Here is a 23095-nt window from a genome sequence, read left to right as displayed (position 1 = left end):
TAATCTTAGATAATTTTTTAAGGCTCTAACACAATACCAGCATAAAAAAGAGGAATTATCAGTTTGTTTACTTACCCTGCAATACCCTATACAGTACCCACAAAGTAACACTACCATTAAGTACTTAACAAACAGCAGCCTAATTTTCATTACATGTCCATCATACAGGATTTAATTTTGCTTGTTATAAGATTAAATCTCACCAAAACATAAGTGTAATCACTACTGTTAGAAGAGGGAATCTACTTCCCCCCCAAAATAAAAATTTTTTCAATATGTCTCCAATATATTTCTCAACTGTAGTTATAAGTGATCAACAATAAACATGTGAAAATAATTAAATATTCAATTCTGTCCCACTTAAGCTAGTGTAGCCCTCTTGCCTGGAGATGGTTGTCCAAAGTTTCCACCTTTAGATTTGGTAAATGTTGCATATAATTGTTCGTATCTTAGGCGGTCTGACAGTGAGACAGAAGGCTTCACTTCTTTTAACGCAGCATTAATATGTCTTTTGAACACTTTGAATTCTAGGTTCTCTGATCGTTTACTACAACAAACATTGCTTTGTGATGATCCATCAGTATATTCTGGTGGGTCAATAACTTGTACAACTTCATTTTCTTGGTATTCATCCTTGTTTTTTATATCTAATTCATCATTCTCTTGAAGGTTGACTACTTTTTGGCTAAACGTCACTTTTTCTCTTTCCTTTTCAATTATTACCTCTTCTTGTACAGTGTGTGACAAATATCTATCACTGCCAAGTCCATGAACCACATTTTCTTCATTACTAAGTTCAAGAGAAGAGGTTCTTTCTATTACCTCAGTTTGTTCATTAACTGAGCTTACAGTATTAGACAGTTGCTGTTTTTCTTGAAGTTGGTCATTAGGAATAACACCCTCATATAAAGTATCCCCAAGTGCTTCCTGTGCAACTAGAACTTGTGCAGTAGACAGAAGACTCTGGAGATCAGCACCAGTAAAATTTTCAGTGACATGAGCAACCTCTCCCCAATCTATATCTTCACCAAGGTCTATGTCATCACTAAGGACCTGGAGAATCTCTTCTCTGTCACTCAAAGATGGAATGGGACAAAACACACATTTGTCCAGGCGACCTGTACAAAGAAAAAGAAAGTGGGTACAAATATATTAACTAGAGATTACAAAGTGTATTATAATCATACCCTTATCTTATCTATCATCCTTTATGGAGGTGGAGAAGGTGTACCAATCCAAGAAATTTTCGACCTTTATACCATATGAGTTTTCTAATACAACACACAGGTTACACAGAGAGTCTATTTAGTAAGGTGAAGCCACTCAAAGCCAAAAGACAATATCATGACAAGGCTACAATAGGTGACTTTCATAGACCCCCAACAACTGATGGCTGGAGATTAACGAGTTAGGTACCATACTAACGGAATGGGTTGTTTCAAGGCTCGGCTGTGAACAGGGAGCACGTACTTGACTATCCACTTACTTTCTACTGACTTCATAGTGACCCTTAGAGAGAAGGAAGGGTTAAAATTGTCTAGTTCAGGCTCAATCATAACCTAATACCTGGAGCAGATGGTTCATGTAACTGAAGCCAACAAGAGAAAAGGGAGAGGAAAGGCACTCTAACGTGTAAACTTCAATAACTGCATCCAACCAAGGGAGTTGACTCAGCTAAAGACATATAAGAGCACAAGGAACTGACCTTATAAACTACCTGGATACCATATAGTCCTCTAATATTATTCTGTGTTGATCTTACTTTAGCTGTTAACCCAACATGTACTGTAGAATGGACATCACATGCCCCTTACCAGATCCCAACAAGATGCATTGGCTCTAACCTGAAGTTAAAGCTGTGCATGTAAATAGTGGCAATTGGCACGGTACGAGTATAATTGTCAACAACTGGAAACACAAGAAACTCCACACACAGACCCAAAGTAAAAAGTAAGAACATAACAGTTCAGCTAACTGCAAACTGACTTAAAAAATCTTCCAAGAGAAAGGAAAAGTAAATGATAAAAATCATTATGATAATCAAAACACTAAAATCCCTGATATTTATCTAGGAAAAAGGAATATCACCAGGAAAATCTATTCATTAAGGAGCAAAACTGAGGGTATAGACATGAATCCAGCTCCCTCCCCACTCTCTGATCCAAAGAAGAAGAAGGAATCTGGACTGGTTTTGGGCAAAGACAAATAAAGGAGCATCCCACAAAGCGGAGGGAAAAGAATTTATCCATGACTTTTTATTCAAGGAAAAAGCATCCACTTCAGCAGAACTCACCTATGGAAAATGTGATGTAATTTCCCAACATTGCATACAGAACTACAGTACAGTACCAACAAATTAGTTCTCAGCTGAAGAATTCTTGAAAATGGTTCTTTTCCAACAAACAATCAGATGGGTTCACTATATCCTTCAATAGAGCATCTGCCTTTACATTCAACATCTTCCCAGTTAGGTGGTCATGACAGAAAAGTGTAGCTCAGACACAGGTCAGAACAACTCCCTGGAAATCTCTCACAGGTGACAACACTTTGCTAAACCCTACTGTAATGTATGCTACTGTGGACACGTCATCCATAGAAAACATGATCCTCCTCTCCCAAAATTAACTTCCTTGTTCTTAGGAAGAACGAGGGTATTATTACAGTTTCACTCCCAATTGGGTTAGAGCAATTTTGGGTTCACCAGAAGTTATATCTCATCAATTGCAACAACTTTTTCTAATACCACTTCCGTCGCAAATGGATAATAATCAAAACGGTAAATTCACATAAATCTGCAGTCACCGCGTGTTGTCTGTTTGTTTACAATTGATCCGCTCGGCCTGAGGGTACAGTACTCTCACATCCACAAAAAAAATTTAAAATATCATCATGATGCTTCAATAAACTTGCTTTCATTGATACCAGATACCAAAATAATTACTTTCTGTTTAATATGGAAGGGGTCTAGGTAGTTAGGTAGGTTTCTTTGGCTGGTTAAATCAGGTTCTATGGGGTGGTGATAACTCAATAACGACTCATTTCCAACGGAAATGAAGGTAAAATTCAAATGAATGACACCAAATACCATGGGAAAAAGGCAAGATTTCTGGTCAAAAACCAAATGGAAGTGAAACTGCAATACTGTACACTGTATTACCAAAAAGAGGGAGTAAACACTCATCTCAGAGACAAGAGACCTACAGTTACTCTCTTACATTCTGCTCTCTCATGGTATGGACTATGATGAAATTATTTTTATTTGAATTTCGATATGAATCCTGTATTTACTGGGGAATCAATGACAAACTATTGAACATAGACACTGAACAATAGTAAAAAGGGTCATGTACCGTGGAGAAAAACTGAGAATAGAAGAGTGAATAAAGAACAGTCTCTGATGAATCAACATAAAATAGTAAAGAATTTTGGGTCTTTTATAACTTTGTTTCATGGAACCAAAGTTCAACTATATTTTTTCTTTATTTTTGGAAGACTTAGTGCATATGGTACTGTATTTAGTTTAGGATGGAATAGGATTATGAGGACTATATTTATGTAAAACAATTCCAATTAGGAATTGAAACAAGATATGTCCTTGAATATATGAACAATCTCATTCTCAAGGAAAAGAGGAAACTCATTCAGAATCCTGAACAGTACTGTACCCGAATAAGTGTAATACCTGGACGAAGCAGTGCTGGATCAATAAGGTCAGGCCTTGAGGTGGCAGCTAGAATGTAAACACCAGTGAGCCCTTCAACACCATCCATTTGTGTAAGTAACTGATTCACAACTCGGTCTGTCACTCCAGTACTGTCATGTCCACGCCGTGGTGCAATAGACTCAAACTCATCGAAGAAGAGGACACACGGCTTGGCACTTGAGGCTCTGTTGGTGAGCAACAAAAGTGATTAAATCACAAAAAAAGACACTACAGTATAAAAATGATCAATAAAATCAATGTACAACATAATGGACAACTACAGTACCTTCCATAGTGAAAGTACTGTACTGTAATGTACTATACCATGTAAACTTGTGCAATCAGTCATAAAAGAAACAAATAAATGAAGTAAAATATAGATATTGTTAAGACTGGCACTACCTTTGGGTCCTTATTCCATGACTGCTCTGTCTTTGTGACATGAAAGGTACTTAGAGCAAATGTATCATTTTATTAAGATATTTAGATAATTAAGACCTTTTAACAGAAAGAAAATTTCATCATAGGAAATAAAAATTGTTCCATCTGTGCCTCAGTAAATAGAGGAAGTGCATTTTGGAACATGCAAGAAGCATTTACAAAGGAGTACTTATAATAGTCATTTTATATCAATATAATACTTGATATATTGGAGGCATAGATGGAAAATAAATTAAGAACAAGGTTGTCTGTGCAAAGTAATAGGCATTATAAAACTGATAAATTAAATAGTGATGATACATACAGGAAGAAAAGGTCACCAGAAAGATACTTGTATTTAAGAATACTAGGGAGCTGTGGCCTTGCAGGATATATTACAAAAGATAAATTGTTGGAGATAATAACAAAATTCATAGGATGGTGAAAGACATGTTATGAGAGATTGGTGAAATCAGAGACTGTGTCATCAAGGTATAGTGATATACAGAGTACTGTGTTGTATCACAACAATGGCTAAATATTGAACCATAGGAAAACAAATTATGCCCAAATAGAGGAAGAAATTTTTTACACGCTTTACAGCAAAACCAACGTACAGTAGAACAGTACAGTACTGCATTTAGCAAAACTGAAGAGATCAGAAAACTCACACTTCTCTTAGTGAAGTTAATATTTACATTCTGAATTGTCAAGACTAATTTTAAATTTACCTCTCAAAAGCATCTCTGACAGCTTCCTCACTTGCACCAATATATTTTGACAGAAGTTCTGGTCCCTGCAATGAATAAGAAATATGAAACAAAATATTCAAGACATTTGAAATATTAAGAATCAACAGTACATTAAACACAACTTACCTTCCACTCATGATTCTTTCCTTTGGTTTTATACATGTAGTACAGTACAGTACAGTACAGAGGTGCCTTGTTATGGTGCGTCACATTTTTCTAAAGTTTACACTGTCTTTATTCAAATGGATATTCTCATTGTCTTTATTTTTCTCAGTAAAACTGAAGATCCAGATCTCGGTTCAGTTCAGCTTTTAGAGTACATTTTGTCTTACAAGTTTCATAAAATATATGTTGATCTACTCATCAGTTCTAACATAATATGGTCTCAAATTTTAAATTTTCACTTCTTTTCACACTTGTTGAAATTCTATTGCCCTAAATGTGCTCAACTTGATCAGCTGGAAAAACTTGGTAATCCTTACAAATTCATGAAAATGGGTTCCAAAGACCTGAAGACCCATTTGGGCCATTGCAAATTCAGCACATGGAATACAGTACTACTAAGCATATGGTACATAATGAAGGCAGTGTGACCAGCACTTTCCCAACTGTAAGGTTAGTTACTCATTCAAAGCTGGATGAATTTGAGGTGCCCCAGGCACAAATCACCAATCTTATGACAGGAAATAAACACTATTTTTCTTGGCCACTGTAGCCCTCAAATACTGTTCTCTATTTTTAAACAAAACATTTCACCCATTTCATAACATTTGTTCACGATCACTAAACCAATGATGTAAAAAAAATTTTTAAGTTACTTGTTTACAGGGGACATTATTAAAGCTGAAGCCAATTTTTGCAATACAGTACTTCTTTCTTACCACAGTAAGAATTGGTCCACAGATACATTACACTACTAATAATTAGAATTCAAGGCAGTTCAACAATTATTAACAAAATAAGCCAAAGCTTACCTTTACAGAAATAAAATTGAGCTGGCAATTGGAAGTGACTGAGTTTGCTAAAAGTGTTTTGCCACAACCAGGGGGACCATAGAGCAACACTCCAGAGCGCAGCCTCAACTTGACCTTGCTAAACAGGTTTGGATACATGGATGGCCAGGTTAGAGTCTCCTCCAGTGTCCTGCTTGCCTCTGCTAGGCCACCAACTCGGACATTTGCAGCATTTTTCTTTTCTGATAATGTTAAACCTGGAAAAGTATACCACAAACATATAATACATGTACAGTATATGAATACCACTATAACTACCTATCCATTAACTTTATTTTACCCTCAATTATATCGGGTGCAAAGGGTTTAGCCAAGATTTCTTTAAAAGAGTACAGCAGAAGGCTCACTGAACTTCCAATGTTAAATCACATAAGAATGTTTACCAATAAATAATCAGTCCATTGTTTTACTAAATTGGCACTATTATTATGTAGTTACATTGCTTGAAATCATTGTCAGGAAACGGTAAGGTCAGATTTTTAACAAGACCGAACATGTCCCCTTGTTCTGGACCAAACTCAATGAATCCACCACCGAGGTGGAGGTGAATAATGATTCACAAACAACTAATAAAACCATTTACCCATTACAAGCCCATCTTACATCAAATCTTGAACACTTGCAGGAGACCATTGTACTTAAATAAGTACAGTGACCCCTCGTTTAACGAACGCCTCGGTTAACGAAATTTCGGTTAACGAACTGCCTTCCATAAGGATCTTCAATTCGGTTAACGAACAAAAATTCGGTTAACGAATTTCTTACGAACCGACCTCAACATGTTTTCGCTTGCACTGGCCGGGCAACCAGCTTAAGTATCAGTCCGCCAATACATTAATCGGTTCTAGGGCTTAAATTCCTAACTATTTTAGTAAATATCAAGAAGTTTATACTATTCAATAATTTTAAAAGTTTAATATTCAATTTTTTAGTCATTTGAACAATTATTGAACATAATTGAAGGTAAAGTGACTAGTTTAAAGCGCAGCATCCAGCCTCTTAACACAGCAAACAGGCGTTAGTCTCTCTGTTTTCACTGGAGGTAACATCTTGCTTGAGACTCTCTTCAACTAAATGCTTTTTTCTGTGTTTCCAAGCAAATTATTGGTCATTTTGAAATATATTTTACATATTGACAATATATAATGCAGTACAGTGTTGATTTAAAGAAAATAATCTTGAAATACACCAAGAGAACTAAAATTTTATGGGTGAAATGGTGCCATGGGGTGACTTCTCTTCCACCCCAATGCCTTCTCTTCTTCCTTCTCCTCCACCCCCATTGTAATTCCCATCATCATCATCATCATCCAGGAGCCTTCTACATACACACCTCAAAGTAAGTGAACTTTTCTACCATTTTTGTTGAATTTAGGAAATTTTCGGTGAGCTGGAACCAATTACCCAAAAACCCATTGAAACAATGGTTTCGGTTAACGAACTTTTCGGTTAACGAACGACCTTCTGGAACGGATTGAGTTCGTTAACCGAGGGGTCACTGTAATGTTAATGCACCTCTCTTTTTAACTAAAAAAAAATCCAATTAAATCTCTTTAAAAATATCTACCAAATCCGTGTTTAATCAATACAATACAAACATAATTTATATACAGTATAGTCTGCATTTACTCGGTCAATTGAACCCGTGGAGGTCCGTGTAAAACGAGAAACGCGTAAACGAAATAACAGAACATATGGGATTAATTGAAATAGACAGAGGGCCGACTCTCAAACTCCACTTTTTCCGACACAATACGTGCGTTGTAGTAAAAATAACATCTTAATTTTATGATGGTATGCACACACAATTAATATTCAAGAGAAATATCAATATTAGGTTTTTTAACACTTACATTAGTAGAAAAGATGGCTGGGCACAAGGGGATGGGGGGTTGGTTCCGAGGCAGAGGGCAGATTATTGGCCCTCACCGATCACTTGTATCAATTGTATCACTATCCACCACAGAGGCTTGCAGGGCCTCTTTGTAAAACCCGTCAAAGTCCATATCCTCACTATCACTGACATAGGGCCAGCTGTGGTGGGTGGCAGGTGAAGAACGCGGTAATGTTTTGATGACTGGGCAACCTTGTGCGCACCCTGCATGCGCCGCTTCCCTCGTAAATGATGAAATTTACCGCGTAATTAAAAAATTTCATTCTGGCAAGGCACGTCGTAAATGACCAAACGCATAAACAAAAACCGCTTAAATCCAGACTACCGTATACTGTATCTTCACACGAAGAAGTTCCCAAATGAAATTTATCATAAGTCAAAAAAGGCAAAATAACAATATGTAGTCACACTGAATGTACAACTCACCTCTAAGAGCCAAATGTGTGTATCCTTCAAGGGCAGCCTCCACATCACAGGTCAGGATAGCATCTGAGTCTGGCCCAGAAGTCTCAACACTATAATCAATCACATTGGAAGAGCTAGGAAGAAAGAGCACTCTATTTTGTTCATGTCCTTTCTTCTTGTTTTTAAAATTACCATCTCTTAAATTCACCTTACATTCCCACCGATGCTTTGCTTGTAAGAAAGTCCTCAAAGCAAGGTGATTCAGATCTGGAAGAACAAAGCTTTCTGTTCGCCTGGTTATCACCTTGGCGTCTAGTTGAATATACTGGGAACACGAATCCTTATCCGGCTCACAGGTCTGATCAGCGTCGGTATCTTGTAGAGAATCTTTACCGTGGTCTTCTGACAATAATCTTTCACGGAGTTTGTACATTTTTATATGAGCTTTGAGCATATTATTGAAAGCCATTATTCTATCTTCTGGGTTTAATGGACGAATTCCAAAAGTACAGGGAAAATAATGACACCCTTGAGGGCTTACTAGAAGAGGATGAACACTTGTTCTTGTTATACAAGTTGCAATCACCATCACAGTACCAGTGTTTGGGTTCTCTAAGTGAAGAGGGGAGTCTTCATCACTGAAAAATTCTATAAGTTGATCCAGGAGCCCTTTGAGCATACTGACCATCTGCATTGTGTGTTCATAAACAGGTCCAGAGTCCTGCTCTAGTAGCCCCTGTGAAGGCACCAAGTGATCCATATCATCTAAAACAATAATGGAGGGTTTCTTGAAGATGGCTTCTCTGAAAACGAGCTGCAGTTTTTTCTCAATTGTTTCCATTTTCTTTCCTTTCAGCTGCTTAAAACTGACAATATCACTATGAATATAGTAGGGATATGATGAAAGACATTCAACTAGTGATTCAACCAAGCTGGTTTTTCCTAAACCTTTACTACCATGTAAAAGGGCAAACTGAGGAACAGCATGACAACAATCTGTTAGGAAACCTTGTCCAAGCAAGACATGTTGCTTTAACTTTAAAAAGACATCAGCTTCTCCAAAATAGGAAAATTTTGAAAGAAAAGTCTTATTTAGATCACTAATTGTACTGCTAATATATGGAAGATTTGAATGGTGTCTCAAGAGTGTAATTTCCAGAAGCACTACTGATCTGTTGGTAAGCATGAGAGGAACACCATCCCTTGTAGTAATAAACACATCAATCGTTTTGCCATTTAAATCAACTTCTAACAACGTATTCTGATTAATAATAACTGGGGTTTCATCTGTTAAATTCTTCAAAAGGTTCTTGACACTTTCACTGAGTAGCTTTGTCTTGGAATCACTTACTGGTGTAAGAGGTAATATATCTACGGATACAGGTACAGTCTTGAACTTAAATTCTGACGTCTGCAATTCAATAACACTTAAGGTACTGAGTTTCATAAGTCGTCTTAAACAATTAGGAACAACGCAGATGTTTCTTTTCATTATCTTTTTCATCTTTTCAACAAAATCTATATTTTCATTCCTTTCTTTAAGAAAATTTTCCCAGACAATAACTGTGCACAGGTAAGTAGTGTGCAAGTCATCCCTTACAGTAACGTCTTGTTTCTTTTTTTCACTTGATTTACTTTCCTCTCTTAAAGCACTTGAGTTTTCACTAATTTCTTTTGGGGAATTAATTTTCTTCAGACAACCTATAAAGTTAATTTCATTCTTGTAACTAGTGTACAGCAGACTTTCCCTGCTGATGATGATTAATGATGGATGACTAGGAAGACTTTCACCGGGCAATGAGTCCTGTTCGTCTGGCATAGGAACAACTCTATAACCCAAACGAATGTCTCTCTTTACTGGACATTCACTCTTTGCTTTCTGTTCATTTAGTTTATTACACATATAGCTCAGTACCATTGAATACATGTTTTCTTCACAGTTATTGCGTCCCTGATTTTTTTTTTTATCTTCATTTACTACATTTGGTTTATTACACCAATTCCAATCTTCTCCATGATCAATGTTCATAATTTCGCTATTTACTAAAGATTCTACAGCTGTTGGCGTAAAGTTAATTGAAGTATAATCGTGAGATCCATCAGTTTCTACGGGTGGGAGAACTTCCACCTGGGTCATGGGCTGAAGAACACCAAACTTGAGAGGAGGATCAAGACTGGTGACAGTGAGAAAGACACAAGCTCCACCCTCCAGCCACAGGGGAACACTTTGCCCTACACCTATCACACGTACCTGGCTCAATATTGCAGATGGAGCAACTTCTGCATTAAGCGCCAAGTCTTGCCACTGTGTTAAGGACCCAACGACAACAGTAATTGTTGTGCAAGGTGGTGGTACCTGAACCTGAGTTAACACACCATCTTCTCCATCATTTATACCACAATCTTTCAACACTTCTCTGCTCACCAATACTGTGCTCTCATTGCCTATACTTGGGTTATGTATATCCCCTGCCCATGACAGCATGACAGTCTGCCCCTTTGAAGCTTCTAAGCAAAAGGTTGGAGTCGGGGCAGGAAGAGCCATGCCTGCCCAGTGGCGGGGAACAGACACAAAACAGTGGCGAGCAGCCCACTCCTTCACCACCACCGAGCGTGAAAATCCTCCTGGCTGCATAATTTCTATGAATAAAACAATTATGCCAATGCCACTTCACACAAAATGTTCACTTTCTATTATATACTTAACAACTACAGTACAAATAAAACACTAAGTGCGTATATGTGTGTCAGCACATCACATTACAAAGGCTCCTCATGTTTCAAATAACTTATTCTGGGGACAATTTTGAATATCACTGTGACCTGTATTTCACTGAATCCACTGAAAGAAAAGAGAAAAGGAAGAAGAGTAAAATAACAGCATAATTAAGGAATATGGTGAGATAAGATGGACAATACTAATGACATTCACTTAAGAAAAATCACACAAAAAATAGATACAGTACAGTATTGTAAATAAAATGTTACACAGTACTATAATAAAAAAATTCAAAATTAAAGCTACAGTACTGTAATGGCATAAATGCAACAAATAATAAGTGCAAGTGGAACAGCAAAAATGATAAAGATAAGCCAACTTGAAAACATGTGACTCTTTTACTCTCAGACAATTGCATAATATTTATCGTGGACAATGTGGTTCAGTTCAACCTGCCAGCATGCATAAAAAATTTCTACCAAAAAAATTCCGGGGCTTTATAAACCCATTTAATTTATTGTTTCACTTTCCAACCATGACAAATATTCACTGAACGTGGTTTGTAGTACACCATACCAACACTTCTGGTTGATAATACATTATTTATCTGAACTAAATTTTTATTTGATACTAATGATCAACAAAATACTTATTTGTTACAATTTATTGTGCAACTAAGTAATCTAATACTGTAGCTACCTGCATCACGTCGGTAGAGGTGATGCAGAAATTTGAAAGTTTCTCACTCGCCATTAATGTATCTCCACTTTAAACAATTGGGTAAACATACATCTGTATCACCATATCATACCTGTGCTGCCTTCAACTTTGGGTGTGCTAACAAATCCATCAGCAGTAATGTGGCTTCTCCCAACTGCGTTAAGTTGACTGCATCTACAACGTATAATACCTTCCTCACACCCGTGTAGTAGCTGTGCCAGATTGGGGCCATACTACCCCCTGTAAAATACACCAAGCCAAAAAACTGTTAGTGATAAGTGTACACTACAGTATTATAACACCAATTCATGCTCATTGGATATTAAAAACAGCTCTGAGTTATAATTGGCACCAAAATCAATACACCACGTATTGAAAATTTTGGTGTTAAAGAAAAATTGGTAATGGATAATGACCTTGATTAGAACAAATTAAATTTTTGATGATTGAATACTGATTATATGTATTCCATATTTTTTTAAATAAATATTTAAGTGTTTCTGTACGAAAAGTCAGTCCAAGTGTTCCAATAACTTCCTGCCAAGAACACAACCTACTTCATTGTTTATGGGAAAATTAGTTTCACAAATACCATTTTTGCAAAATCAAGACAACAATAGGAGATACTAGTATCTATATCCTAACCAATAATGTGTAATGCCAGGCCCATACGGCTAATGATGAGAGCTGACTTGTAAATGCTTACTGTCAGAGGCCAGATTGTGGCAACAAGCAATCATCATAATAAAAAAAAGATAAACCCAATTAATTTCTGAAGATACACTAGTGTGGCCATAAAAAACATTACCCTGGTACCCTCTTAAGCCCTCAATTATTTGTGTTTCTAATTACAGTATTTCCTCTTAAGTATGGTTGGGTAGGGAGACAAGTATGATAGCCGTTGATGGATGGATAACAACTCTGGTGTGAATGATAAACTTTCGTCATACAAGCACAGTAATACCAAACATTCTTGTTGAAGGAGGACATGAGATGCTATTAAACTAAAAATATATCCATGTCACAAGAGATGACTAAAAGGGTCAGCCCTAGACGTAAAAAATAAAATAAATAAATAAATTAAAAACCTTAAATGACCTTACCAAGTTCACGTATGTTAATAGGAGGCAATTCTGGTTCCTGCTGAATTGTGACAATGTTCAACCCCACAGTAGGTACTGTAGTTAAAGAAATATCAGGCTTGGTTAAGTGAGCAAGTTTTCGAAGCAGCAGAGTTTTCCCAGTTCCTTCTGGACCTACACATAATAGCATTGTTCAGCAATGCAATCCTGAAACAAGAGAAAAAATTATAACATTATCAATTACAGTAGTCCCTATACATACATACAGTACTGTGAAGTGTACTGTAATGTACTTTATTAAAAAAATAAAAAGATCACTAAAACTATTCTATTTCATCCACAATATATCATATACCATAGAGTACGGTACTGTAATGTGTTTTCTTAGGTTAATGAAAGCCCATGAACATGACCAATGCCATTATGACAAAATGTGGATGTTCCAATGGAAGTAGAGAGAGTAAGCATCATCAGAAACAATAAATCTTGATGATAGTTTAGCTGGCAGCGAGGTTTTCATTCATTCATTCAAATTAATATGTGTACTGTACCTACTGTACTGTACAAGTATCAAATACTTTTCATATGCAACTTACTTGATTATTTGTTAGCAGGCCCAACTATAAGAAATATGTGAAGACTACAGTAACTTTATTATATTTCTTTAATTTGTATGTTTTGACAGTCATCCACAACTTAATGCATGCAAGTCCGTTGATAACTGTATTAAGTTAGGTTAGGTTAAATATTTTCTCTTCTTATATTACTGGGGTGGTGGCCCTTGTAGACTAGCACTTGCCAGGAGTGTATACACAAAATATAATACAGTTTTCATCTTCTAGATAAGAAAAAAAAATCCTGTCTATGAAAGGAACCAAAGAAAATCCATGGACATAAAGAGGAGCAATGTGTCGGACTTCAGATCTCATGTCTGAATGTTAGTGTTCAGGAAGGAAAAAATCATAGAAATCATATTATGAAAAAAATTTTTATCGTCATCTTTTTTGGTATTCTCGTGAGGTAAGAAAGCTTTATTGGGCAATTACTGTAATCGTTATTACCACCTACTCAATTTCAACATGAAAACATATTTTTCTGGAGTATTTTGGTGGGTTTTCTTTGAATCTGACCTTCATTTCCTTGGGAAAATCAACACGTACTAACTTAACCTAAACCATTTTAGACCAAGTGCATTGTGGGTGTGCGTGGGTGGCACGATGGAAAAGGAAATAGACATAGGCTGTTAGTCACTCCCTACTTGCCACTTGATCAACGGTCGGGGGAATCGGTATTTTTTTATTTGCCTAAGATTTATGTATGGCAGCCCCATGTGAAACATCGATTACTATTGGTACGGAAGCCTAATGCTAACTTAACCTAACTACTATACCGCATATTGCAGATGTACAATTCTCTGCTATACCATTAACTACACAGTCCATACATACAGCTGTCATACCTACATCCAGTGTTTGGTGTTTTTCATCAGTGCTTTCGTCATCTCCTCCAAACCAAGAACTTTCCATAAATGTTAAAGGTTACTTTAAAGCATAACACAAGTGAAAATAGCAGAAAAAAGCCTATAAGCCTATTTATTTCCAAAACGAGTAAACAGTTATGACGAATAATATACCTTTATTGGAGAGAAATATCTCGGGTGAATATGTGTTATTCTCCGTAAAGTTTTACCTTCGGACAACAAGGGAATCTTAAGATTTTTATCTTTGCAATCAATAGTTTAGACAATTCTAAGACACATTTCTTCGGCCTTTTTATATTAGTGCACCGTTCTATCCAACCTAACCTAATCAGAAGACCCTCCCCCCGACCCTCCTCATTAGGTTAGGTTAGGTTAGGTTTGGTGGGTTTTGGAGTTATTTTTTTATACGTATTTCTAATACCCAAAAAAAGAATGGTGCACAACTATAAATTAACCTTTTCTTCTATGATGTTGCCATCGTAAATGACATTAAAAATTACTTAACCTAACTTCCAAACTGGAGGGGATTTTGGCCCCCTGGACCCCCAGACATTTTTTTTTTAAGGGGATTAGCCCACCCGGACACAGGTCACTGACCCACATCGGGGCCTGGGGGACGAAACTGTATATAAGTCGTTTGCAAGAGAAAGGTCATAGTAGAAACATGTCTTGGAATTGTCTAAACTATTTATTACAAAAATAAAAAACCTAAGATTCCCGTGTTGTCCAAAAGTACAATAATACCCTATTCTCAGGGTGGAGAACAGCTTTTGTGTACAAGGCCCAGAAAATAATTAAAGTACATACAAAACAAGAATGTAGTATGTCCAGAATAAGTGTACTTATGATGCAACAACGGCACTTGTCTGTTTCTTACGGCGTTTTATTTGTGACCAAACATAAATATTAGGAATTTGTTACATATACACTTACCTGTATATACAAAGAATGATTAACAATGTTGTTTTAGAGTCGTAATAATGAAATATATACTGTTTTCTTGTGTATAACTGTTAACTTGCTCTAAAACTGCAGCGTAACACAGTTGAACACTTATCACAAGTTTCCTTTTGTAGTAGTGTTGGTATGGCGAGTGGCCGAGTCGAGTGATCAGCTGTAGTTGATCCTCAGTGCCTTAATGACCCTTTATTCACCTGACCTGACCGACCTCCCAAGCGGCTAACAGTGGCGAAGAGGATAAAATAAAATAATATAATTGGTATATTTTATAACCATAATAAAAAGTAACGATGTCCTCCCATGTGAGAGTTTCATTTTCTTTTATCGCAACAAAGAAAGTGGATGTACGGTAAATGAACAGTAAGAATGAGTTTATAAATGCGAGAATTAAATGATTTTGAGCGACTTTAAAAGCGAAAATTAAATGACGGAACGAGTTTAAAGGTGTTACCATAGTATTAAAGAGACCGAAAAAGCATAATTTTAATTAAATGCCTAATAATAATATTATTATAATTATTTATGTATAAAATAATTATCATGTAGGTAATTCAGGACAGGTACACTAAAGAAATTAACCTTAACTATAAAAATTATATTTACTAAAAGTTCATACAATGGAACTTTAGCAAAGTTTTTAGCCAAAATGAATTTTACGTTACAGATTATAAGCAAAAAATGAAAAGAAGAAATGGATTTCCGGATTATTAAGACCCTGGTTTGGTTCACGTAGGATAGGTTAGGTAGGTAAGGTTAAGGCCCGTTTCCACTTGAGAGCGCACTCTCGGTAGTTACTGGTAATAGTTCTCTCATCTGTGTATCCACATGGGGATTGCTGGCCACTTCGACTTTGGGCTATTTCGGCCGGAGCTGATGTCTTCTTTCTTCTTCTTGAGGTTTCTTCTTCTAGTCTTGGTCTTCTTTCTTGCTACAACTAATCTGATGTTCTTGTTTCTTCTTTTCTTGTTATTCTTTTGTTCTTCTTGTTTTTGGTATTTTGGTTTCTTCTTTCTTCTTGTTGTTTTATTTGGGATGAATTATGGTATGAGTGAGTGATATGATAGTGAGTTACTGACAGACCAGATGAAATGGCCGGTCAGGTGACTAGTTTCTCTGATTTTTTTTTTTATTGTCTTTTGTAGCCCGTCTTTTTGTTTGAATATGTGTTGGTGGGTGTCAGTTTAACTTGATAAATGTGCGTGTTGTATGTAATGGAAAGGTTTGTGATATGTCTCTCATGTTGTATGTTTAAATTTTTGTTTTATTCATTTTTATTTGCTTTAGGGCATGGTTACATACATATTATAAATATAAAAAGAGTTCATGCGTGTGTCATTCACAACATGCCGATAAGACGGGTCTCCTTGAGGAAGATTATTACAGCGTCACTTATGGTGACATCATCTTGCAATATACTGGGTACAGCCAGCACGAAGCCTTGCTCGGCAGCTAGCATCACTAGCTGCCGGCGCTCTGGTTCGTACTGGCTGCACTCAGTCAGAATGTGTCGGATGGAAAAAATTTTGTTGCACGTGGCACACATAGGTGGAAAGGAGTTGTCTAAATATGCTTTTAGGTGGGTCAAATGGATACAATTTAACCTTAGTCTGGCGAGAACCACCTCTTCCCTCCTATTCTTTCGGTATGCTGAAAGCCAGTTTCCTATGTTAGTCTTCCAGTTGTTGCGAAGATCTAACCTCGTCCAATCATGTTGCCACTTCCCTGTTGTATATGTCTTCCCCAAGGAGAGACACGACTGACGCTCCCAGGGTACATTGGTTGTCTCCCTGAGACCCACAGTCGCTTTTGCTAGTTTGTCTGCCTGTTCATTGCCCCGAATGTTGCAATGCCCAGGCACCCATATCAGCACAATATTCTTGGCACACTCAAGTAGTTTATTAATAATGTTGCCCTGTATCTCATTGCTCGTAGTGTCACCACCTTGAATTGCTTTAAGAGCTGACATGGAATCTGAAATGACAGCAACATCATTGACATCGCTTGTTATTGCAATGTCAATGGCTCTACTTATTGCAAACATCTCTGCAGTGAATATGGTTGTATGCCGCTCCAGATACCGGCTCCAACGTTGTCGTCAGTCTTGGACCCGTCAGTGTACACGTGAGTATAGGCGCTATATCCTTCTAGAAATTGATAGAAAAGTTGTTTCAGGAGCTCAGGATGAAGGTCATTCTTCCCTCCTGGAAGCCACGATGTTTCCACATGGAAGTTGGGGTTCTCCCATGGCGGACACAACGGTGGAACGTATCTATCAACGTCTTCGAAGTGGATACCAGCTCCCTGGCACAAGGTCTGGAGGCGGACAACCGAGGACGGGGACCTACGCAGCTGCAGGAAACGGAATTTAGCAACAGCACACCAACCTGGGTGGCCTGTGCCGCGCCTCCTAGCCGTACTCAACCCGTACCTTAGCGTCAACATGTCCCTCCTGATGTGGAGTGGAGGGAAGTGGGCCTCAACCTCTAGTTTACCTACACGTGTACACCTGTAAGCACCCAGACATAGACGAAGGCATCGGTTCTGTATTCTGGTTAGCTTTGCGAGTGTGGTGTCGCATGCAGAAGAATACAACTGGCATCCATAATCAAGTTTTGATCTGATCAGGGTCTTATACACCATTAATAAAGATTTCCTATCGGCTCCCCATGTAGTACCTGATAAAACTTTCAGGATGTTTGTGAATTTAAGACATCTGCTTTCAAGTTCGTTAATGTGGTTTTTCCACGTTAATTTCCGGTCAAAATGAACACCGAGAAATTTTACTGAAGTCTGAAATTTAATAGGAGTATCATTTAATTTTAATACTGGATTATTAATGTTACGTTTCTTAGTGAAGACTACTCCTACTGTCTTCTCAACCGAAAACCTAAATCCACATTGTATTGCCCACTGTTCAGCGGCTTTTAGGCCGGCCTGCACCCTTTGTGCAGATAGTCTCTCAATCCGAGAGGAGCGCCAGATTGCGCAATCGTCAGCAAACAAGGAGAATTTGAGGTCACTTAAGCTGGGTGCTGGTGATAGGAAATCATTAATCATTATGATAAATAATATTGGGCCCAAAACGCTGCACGCCACAGCCTGCAGGTTCACGCTCAGGTTGACTCTTTGTTGGGCGAATTCACTCCTAATATATAGGGCTGCCCCCCTTAGGTTGTCTCCCCTGTAGGACGTGTAGTTGTCAAATACAGGTGGGTCGTCCTGACCCGCAAGTAGCGTCTCTTGTAGGCAAAAAACGTCTGGCCGGAATAATGACTTTAGTAAATGAAATTGAGCATTTTTATTCCTAGCACCTCTACAGTTCCACTGGATGATATTGAATTTTAAGTCTGAGAGTTGATATGGTCAGCGTTTTGGGTTTTCCTTTTCTTTGTTCTTGTTTCGGGGGGGAATTGTGTGCCGGGGTATGTCCCTCGTATTTCGTGAGCAGTCCCCTGGCTCCAAAAAGCCAGTTCTCTGCTCGGCAGGGGCTCCCAGCCCCCGGTGTGTTTCAACAATGCGAAACAATGGTTGTGGTGAGGAGTCTCTTGTCATGCTTTCGACAGATAGCGACCTTCTCATTACCTGGGGGTAGACAAGGTCGACAGTCTGCTTAAATTTGGTAGTCTCGTTTAACTTGTTATTAGTTTTAGTCTCGGTAGTAGTCATAGTTGTCTTTGAGTTTTCGTCGTTGGCGTCTGTGGTTGGATATCCGGTGAGTGTGGAGTCAGTTTGTGTTGCAATGGTCCTGGTCTCAGTCTGTGTTCCAGTGGTGCACATTTTGGGAGGTGAGGTGTTTTTGGTTACAGCGGATGCGAAGGACATTCCAGGTGTTGGTGTCTGCAAGGACATCTCCACCTGCTTCCTAGCCTCCCTGTAGTCCAAATTAGTCTCTGCTCTCACAGGGCACTTCCTGTCTGAGGCAGCATGATGACCCGAACAGTGGTAGCATTTTTCCTCAGTTTGTGTGCAGTCATCTTCCCTGTGTCCGCTTTGAGCACATTTACAGCATACCTGGGTGTTACGGCAGGCCTTACCAGTGTGTCCAAACCTTTGGCAGTTGAAGCATCGCATGGGAAATGGAATGTATGTTTTTGCTTGGACTCTCTCATATCCTACCAATACATGGGTGGGCCTAACAAGTCCATCAAAAGTCAGTACAGCTGTGGTTGATCGCTTTCTTTCTCCCTCTGCGGTCCTCCTATTAAAGACGAAGGCATCGACGACTCCTTGATCTTTCATGTGGTACTTGATTTCGTCATTACTCATTCCCTGGAATTCGTAGCTGTTAACTACAGCCTTACACGTATTTGGTTTTGTCTGTGTTGGGTGTGTGATCCTCGGGTCACCACTCCTCCGGATTGTGTTAGTTCAAGTTTAGAAGCTCCAACAACTTTCCCTGAATACGAATTCGCAACCTTTCGATTTACAATAGGTACCTACTTTACTGCTAGGTGAACAGAGACCAAGGGGGCTAGGAAGAGTGTCCAAACAACTTCCGCTTGCCCGGGAATCGAACCCGTGACATCTTGCTTGCAAGGCAAGAGCGGTACCGCTTCTACCACAAGCGCCCGCGTACAGCATGACATGACATGAAATGCTAGTGACAGGGGGGAAGGAGGTTCAGGGGAAGAATAAAGGGAGGATTGAAGTGAATTTTAGGAGGAGAGAATAGGTGCAGTGGCTAAACACCGCTTGCGTGAGGGAGTACAAGTTGGAGGCAGCAGCAACTCGCCCGGGCGCGGCCGGGAGGCGACAGGACAGAGCCAGGCTAGCGTCAGGTCAAGCGTCAGGTGCGTGTTGGTCGGCTTGATTGTGTGTGTTGTTTTCTTGTGTGGAGGAAATGTCTTGGTCTTCTTCTTTGCTTGATGTCGATTTTCTTTTAACTCTCCTCCTCTTCTTGCTCTCTTGAAGTGTCCATTCATTCGTGTTTGGGTCTTGTTGTTCGTCTTCCTCGTGTCTTAAGTCCTCATAGGTGTGGGAGAAGTCGGAGACGGTGAGGTTGACCACGTGGGCTTCAGCTCCACGGGCCTCGTGGTGTTCTTGGTTCTGTGTGGTGGGTGTTTTTTCTTGAGTTTTCTTTTCTTGGGTTTTTGTTTCTTGGTTTTTCTTTTCTGCTGGTTTTTTCTTGTCTTGGGAGCGTACAGCAAGGAGGGCCTCTTTGTAGCTCAGTTTCTTGTCGAGACGAGCCTTGGCTATCTTAAGAACATAAGAAAATAAGGAGTCTGCAATAGGCCGGTTGGCCTGTGCAGTGTGCATGGCAGCTCCTGTCGAGAGTTACTACCACTCTCTATCATCCATGAATCTATCTAGCTTCCTTTTGAAACTTTCCAGAGTTCCCGCACTTACTACAAAGTTGCTAAGCTTGTTCCACTCGTCCACCACCCTATTTGTGAACCAGTTTCTTCCTATCTCCCTCTAAACCTAAACTTATCCAACTTGAATCCGTTGCTCCGAGTCCTATCCTGCTCGGATATTATAAGAACTTTATCTATATCCCCTTTATTGATTCCTTTCACCCACTTAAATACTTCTATCATATCTCCCCGCATTCTTCGTCTTTCTAGGGAATGCAAGTTAAGTTTCTTTAACCTATCCTGATATGGAAGGTTTCTAAGTCCCGGAATCATTTTTGTCATTCTTCGCTGCACCGACTCTAGTGAATTTATATCCATTCTATAATAGGGGCACCAGAACTGAACCGCATAATCGAGGTGCGGCCTAACTAGCGCAAGACATAGTTGCAATAAGACCTCTGCACTCTTGTTACTTACACTTCTAGATATAAAACCCAATACTCTGTTTGCCTTATTTCGAACATTAACGCACTGTTTTCTAGGCCGTAGGTCCGGGCTTACAAGTACCCCTAGGTCTCTTTCACAAGTAGACTTCTCTAGGTTGATGTTGTTAAGGCTGTATACATTATAAGTATTTGTTCTTCCAAATATTAAGTACGCTGCACTTGCTGGTGTTGAATTTCATTTGCCATTTTTCAGACCACCCCTGCAGTTTATTTAGATCCTCCTGTAATGCATTTGCATCCTGCCCTGAATTAATTTGCCGCCCTATTTTGGTGTCATCCGCAAACTTGCTTATGTCACTGCTGATCCCAGTATCTAAATCGTTTATGTAGATTATGAACAAGAGTGGGCCAAGTACTGACCCCTGGGGAACCCCACTGGTTACACGGCCCCACTCAGATTTAACACCATCTACGCTGACCCTCTGCGTTCTATCGGTGAGCCATGATTTTATCCAATTTAAAACTTTCCCCTCGATACCATGAGCCTTAATTTTTCTCAGAAGCCTCTGATGCGGTACTCTGTCAAATGCTTTGCTAAAGTCTAAGTAAATAACATCGTAATTTTCGTCATTATCTACTACCTCGAAGACTTTCCTAAAAAACGTTAGCAGATTTGTTAGACAAGATTTTCCCTTTGTAAACCCATGTTGAGAGTCGTAGATTAATTTGCTTTTCTCTAGATGCGATCGGATGCTATCTGCTATAATTGATTCAAGAAATTTCCCCACTACTGACGTCAAACTGATCGGCCGGTAATTTGACGCTGATGCTCTGTCTCCCTTTTTGAATATGGGTACTACATTTGCCTGTTTCCACAACTCTGGCACAACTCCAGTGTCTAATGATTTTGTAAATAAGTTTACGAGGGGTCCGCTAATCTGTTCCCTACACTCTTTTAAGACTCGAGGAAAAATTTCATCCGGCCCTGGGGATTTTGTATTCTTTAGTTTATTTATCTTCTTAAGAACATCCTCTTTTCTGATAGTGATATTCTTTAATTTCTCTTCTTCCTTTCCCTTAAATATCAGTTCCACCTCCGGAATTTCATCGCAAATTTCTTCTGTGAAAACTGATAAGAAGTAGCTGTTCAATGCTTTGCTTATTTTTTCACTGCCATTTATCAATTCTCCCCTCCCTGACTTTAAAGGCCCAACTTTGTCCTTGACCTTTGTCCTATATACCTCCGATCGGCGGAGGAGTGTGGACCGCCACAGGCAGCGAATCAGATTAGAAACGAAAATCATGTTTGAATCTATAGGAAAGATTTGGAGATCCTATAATCACATGGAAAGTCACATTTAATTCATGTGCAGAGATGATACATTAATCCGCGCTGGTGACCTTAAGCTGCAATTCCTTGGGATGTGGTCGTGAGTAGCGGTGTTATGGCGCGGATTACTCGTGTTAACTTATATTGAACACTAATTTTTTTTTATTAAGATTGCTTACCTCAAATTCTGGTAAAAATTACTTTAGGTATCAGTATCACTTCTAACCTGCCAGATTGAGAACAATGTCGCGTCGTAGTCAACCAACCTTCAGTCTGATGTAAGGATGTCAAAGTGTGTTTTCCGGACGAGTGCATTACTAAGGTTGTTACGCGTTTAAAGATCTTTGTTGTTGAAGCGCAGTAATAACATTATAAAATTAACAACAACGGAGGGTTATTGTGATCCTCTAAGGTATATTGATATACTGTATGTACACGGTATCATACGCGCCTTCATGGTGTTAGTTAGAATGTGTCTGCCTCACCAGAGAAAATTCACATTGTTTCCTTGTTGAGTCATGGATCAGTGTATATAAGGAACATTATTTATCACTCCCATTGTGTTGATTATAAGAATAACATTATAATAGCGAGACAGTCAACCTACCTCATAGCTAACTCACGGAAATAAAGCAAGCAAATCTTCACTGACTACCATAAAAAAATATATGTATAAAAAGATAAATAGATTATATATACATAAAAAAGGTATCGAGTTTGTTAAAAAAAAAAAAAACTTAGATGACTTTATAATTTATCCTGGTCTTCATCAACATATCCCTACCCCCTCCAGCCCCAACACATCCCCCACCACCTCACCACAACCCCCCCACCCAAAAACGTCACAAGGTTGGGGTAAGGGTGCTTGACGGGGCCC

General features: G+C 38.6%; 1 protein-coding gene across 1 annotated transcript; it reads right to left on the bottom strand.

The window, feature by feature from the left end:
- Positions 1–12898, bottom strand: LOC121866540 (peroxisome biogenesis factor 1-like). Its single transcript, XM_042366308.1, has 7 exons — positions 12730–12898; positions 11718–11866; positions 8209–10816; positions 5850–6085; positions 4855–4919; positions 3683–3888; positions 1–1118 (listed from the first exon to the last, which is right to left on the bottom strand). Exons 1-7 carry the CDS (start codon positions 12896–12898, stop codon positions 361–363), a joined length of 4191 nt encoding a protein of 1396 aa, XP_042222242.1. The 3' UTR covers positions 1–360.
- Positions 12899–23095: the final 10197 nt, after the last annotated feature.

This window comes from Homarus americanus, unplaced genomic scaffold (assembly GCF_018991925.1).
Source record: "Homarus americanus isolate GMGI-L3 unplaced genomic scaffold, GMGI_Hamer_2.0 scaffold16430, whole genome shotgun sequence".
NCBI classification, from domain to species: Eukaryota; Metazoa; Arthropoda; class Malacostraca; order Decapoda; family Nephropidae; genus Homarus; species Homarus americanus.
This window is presented reverse-complemented; position numbering and strand designations above follow the sequence as displayed.